Genomic DNA, 3,979 nt, shown 5'->3' with positions numbered 1-3,979 from the left:
CTCCTGGGAATTAAATTATCACTACTTGGTCAGTCTGGGCTTGGGCTTCGGCCCAAATGATTTACGTGGTGGGCCATAAAAAATGATTGGTCCACCCCGTGACATTGGTCAGGCAGTGTGGTACGCTTTCAGGCTAGTCCACTTTGTACCATTATGCGCGTTCCTCCCGGAACCGACCGGATCAGTCAATAGGACTTATAAAAAAAACATTATTCTTTTATTTTGAAATTTCACTATAAAAAAGAATAAAATAAGTTAGTACATTCGATATAATCTTACATATACTAATAAACAACTTTCTTGACAAATTTCACTACACTCCTTTAGCCTAATATTACTAGTTTTTTTTGGTGTAAAATATTACTAGTTATCAGATCCATAAAAGCTTTTACAAAATAAACATAAGAACGAAACAAATAAATAAATTGTAAAAAGACACTAATATTTTTTTTTCAAGATAACTAAATTGTTTTTAGAGAAAAAGACAAAAATAGCACTAAATCAAGTTTTTGTTCCCAAACTAGCATTCAAGGTCAAAAGTCACAAAAATAGCACTTAATGTTTTATCAAAAGTCACAAACTTAAGGTTTAGAGTTAAAGGGTGGTGTTTAGGATTTAGGGTTTAGGGTTTAGGGTTTAGAGTTTAGGGTTTAGGGTTTAGAGTTTAGGGTTAGGGTTTAGGGTTTAGGGTTTAGAGTTTAGGGTTTAGGGTTTAGAGTTTAGGGTTTAGAGTTTATGGTTTAGGGTTTAGGGTTTAGAGTTGAGAAATGAGGTTTTGGGATAAGATTTCAAATTTTGAAAAATAAAAAAATTAAAATTTTCAGAGGATAAACTTAAAAATGTGCTATTTTGGTCATTTTAGTTTTGGAATGCTATTTTTGTGATATAAACTTAGAAAAGTGCTATTTTGGAGATTTGCCTTTGTTTTTATATCAAATTAAATTGTTTTTATAATTAAACTTGTTATGAGAAAACAAAACAATAAATAGTTTTTTTTTTGTTCTATTTGAAGGCGGTATATATATATATATATCTGAAGAGAATATCGAAGGATTATCGTTGCCCTAAACACAGAAAGAAAGAAAGAAAGAGAAAGAAAAAGAAAAAGATTCATCTCCCTCTTCTCCGTTTCTCTCTGCGGTGAGTTCTCCTTCCTTTCTCCCTCTCTCTCTAAATCACAACATTACTCATTATCGTTTCAGTTTTACATTGATTAATCTTCTGAAATTCGATTTCTTTTTTTTTTTAAAATCACAAATGAGTTTTTGGTTTCCATCGAATTATCATTGTCCTGCTTCGTCTGTAGAATGGGGTTGGGTGGTGGTCGCAATCACCACGTCGTGCTCCATGCGATTAATTCGGGATTTCTCGTGGTTGGTGGGTCCTTTTTGCAACAAATTGGGGGAAACAAGCAATTTGACCCCATTATTAATTTTTGGGAGATTATTGTGATTTATCTTTGAATGTTTCATCTAAAAATCATAGCTTTGTTTTCATTGTTGGAGGTGGGATCCTCGTATGATTTTAGAGACCATAAAATTTTTTTCTTTTCCTTTCCTTTTGTGTCAACATCATAGTAAATCTTTTCTTTTAGCAGTTAGCTTCGAGCTGGTTTAATTTAAAGTATACATGTGATTGACTTGAAACGATTTCTTGCAGAGGAGCCGCGTGTAAAGAGAGATTTGACTCTGACCAAGCAATTACTACATTGTGGTCGGGCTGTCATTACTTGACAGCCCGAGTTCGTTTGAAGAATCAAAAGGAAGCTCTGCTTCCAGGTAATTTACAGCATGTCCCAACAATCTTGTAGTCTTACACGCGTTTTCAACATGTGTTTTGTGTGTGTGTATACTTATATTTACACTACTATTTCTCTTCTTATATAACAGGAGTCCTTTCCATTGCATTGAGACTTTTATGCTAGTTTTGGATTTAGATTGTGGCCATCATGAGTTATTTGTCTGGGAGTATCCAACGGCCACTTGTTGCTGCTGCAGCTGTTATCGCCGCTTCTGTCTCTGCAGATGTCTCTGACAAGTTCTCCTCTCTTAGATCACTTGTTCGAGGTTCTGAACCAGAGCCTATTGCTGCTTCAGTGTCTGGTTCGGTTCAGGACGAAAAGTCATTATGGGTTTCTCATATCTCAGCCTCCAAGCTCGCTGATTTATCTTTCATGTCCAGGATTCGTCTCATTGTACCAAACGTTAATCACCTAGCTCCTAACCCCAGCTGTAATCTCGCTCCTTCTGTTACTTCGTTGCCCGCTCTTCGTAGCGCTTATCAGTCTGCGGAGTTGGCTAAGGCATCAAAACCAGCAGCATTCACAACTGGGGCCTCTCTTGTTGTTCCTGATGTTTCGTACAAATGGCATTTGCCCGAGACTGGTGCAGTTGATCTCTCTGGCTCCTCGAGATGTGCGTTGGAGAAGAATAGGACCGTCGTGGTTTTGCTGGGATGGCTTGGATCGAAGCAGAAGCATATGAAGAAATATGCAGAATGGTATACTTCAAGGGGTTACCATGTGATCACGTTTACTCTCCCCATGAATGAGATTATGAGCTACCAAGTTGGAGGAAAAGCAGAGAAGAACATCGAGTCGCTGGTTAATCATTTGGCTGATTGGTTGGATGAAGAGCAACATAAGAATCTCGTCTTTCATACCTTCAGCAACACCGGATGGTTAACATATGGAGCCATTTTGGAAAAGTTTCAGAAGCAAGATTCTTCATTGATGGGAAGGGTTAAAGGTTGCATAGTGGACTCAGCTCCTGTTGCTGCTGCTGATCCTACTGTAAGCGATGGTTCTTGAATTCATAGCTTGTTTTATATGGTCATATAGCCGTAAAATGAGGCTTAACTTGTGAGGCTTATGGTTCTGATTTGTTAAATGATGTTTTGTTTGGGTGCTATTCCTGTCATACATCTCTGCACTGTTCAGTTGAGCTTTATGGATACTAATTTGGCTTGTAAACGCAGGTATGGGCATCAGGTTTCTCCGCCGCATTCTTGAAGAAAAACAGTGTAGCCACTAAAGGATCCGGAAGCTCGTCATTTGAGTCAAACATGGGAGCACGTATAAACTTCTCCGAGCCTAAACCCGCTGCAACAGAAACAGCTTTGCTTATGATTCTGGAGAAGTTCTTCGCGGTGATTCTTAATCTTCCCAAAGTAAACAGGTAAAAGCTCTCTCACACACAAAAAGGCGCCTTTCATCACGCAAATGCAATGTTTCACACTAACCAAACAAACTCGTGCTGTTACAGGAGACTAGCTAATGTTCTAGAGACTTTATCATCATCACAACCAAGATGTCCACAGTTGTACATTTACAGCTCTGCGGATAGAGTTATACCCGCGGGGCAAGTTGAGTCATTCATTGTAGAACAGAGGAAAGCAGGACACGAGGTCCGTGCCTGCAACTTCATATCTTCACCTCATGTAGACCATTTCAGGAGTAACCCACAGCTTTATACAGCTGAGCTCAACCATTTCATGGACAACTTTGTCCTTGCCTGTTGCAACCATTCTTCATAGCGACCGTCCACACAAGTGTTGTTGTTGCCAACTTTTATTCTTTGGGTCATTTTTATACAGAAGAAAAAAAAGGACTACTTGATGATTCTTTTGGTTTGGATTGGTGTATAGATTGAATTATTACAGTTTACTAGGTCCTGTCTCCGCCCGGAAAAGTGGGTTTATAGTCAATTTTTTATTATATGTTTCGATGTTTTTTTGGTTGGAATGGAAGAATTTTTTTTCCAAAATGTTTGAAAATTGGTGAATATCGAGTTTACGCAATTGTTTTAAAGCTAAAAGAGTAGCTAAGTAAACATAATAAATAATGTAAGAAACAGATTAAGTTTTTTGTAGATCAGAAGTTGTGCTGAGGTTCATCAGAAAGAAATGACCTGAAATTGGTTAAGAATAAATTAGTAAGCATAAATTTAAGCAAATACAATAAGATTTTTTTACTCTATAA

The 3,979-nt window shown here is 37.6% G+C and overlaps 1 protein-coding gene across 3 annotated transcripts; it reads left to right on the top strand.

Moving 5' to 3' along the window:
• Positions 1 to 1,018: 1,018 nt before the first annotated feature.
• Positions 1,019 to 3,764, top strand: LOC106425151 (transmembrane protein 53-like). 3 transcript variants are annotated; one of them, XM_048758558.1, is made up of 5 exons: positions 1,019 to 1,140; positions 1,660 to 1,778; positions 1,937 to 2,791; positions 2,977 to 3,176; positions 3,264 to 3,764. In XM_048758558.1, exons 3-5 carry the CDS (start codon positions 1,949 to 1,951, stop codon positions 3,532 to 3,534), a joined length of 1,314 nt encoding a protein of 437 aa, XP_048614515.1. In that variant the 5' UTR covers positions 1,019 to 1,140; positions 1,660 to 1,778; positions 1,937 to 1,948; the 3' UTR covers positions 3,535 to 3,764. The 3 variants fall into 3 exon arrangements, with proteins under 3 accessions (XP_048614515.1, XP_013721332.1, XP_048614514.1); XM_013865878.3 differs by having other exon boundaries at positions 1,890 to 2,791; XM_048758557.1 differs by lacking the exon at positions 1,019 to 1,140 and adding an exon at positions 1,466 to 1,505 and having other exon boundaries at positions 1,890 to 2,791.
• The last annotated feature ends 215 nt before the right edge of the window (positions 3,765 to 3,979 follow it).

The sequence above is a fragment of the Brassica napus genome, chromosome C5 (genome assembly GCF_020379485.1).
Source record: "Brassica napus cultivar Da-Ae chromosome C5, Da-Ae, whole genome shotgun sequence".
NCBI lineage: Eukaryota > Viridiplantae > Streptophyta > Magnoliopsida > Brassicales > Brassicaceae > Brassica > Brassica napus.
This window is presented reverse-complemented; position numbering and strand designations above follow the sequence as displayed.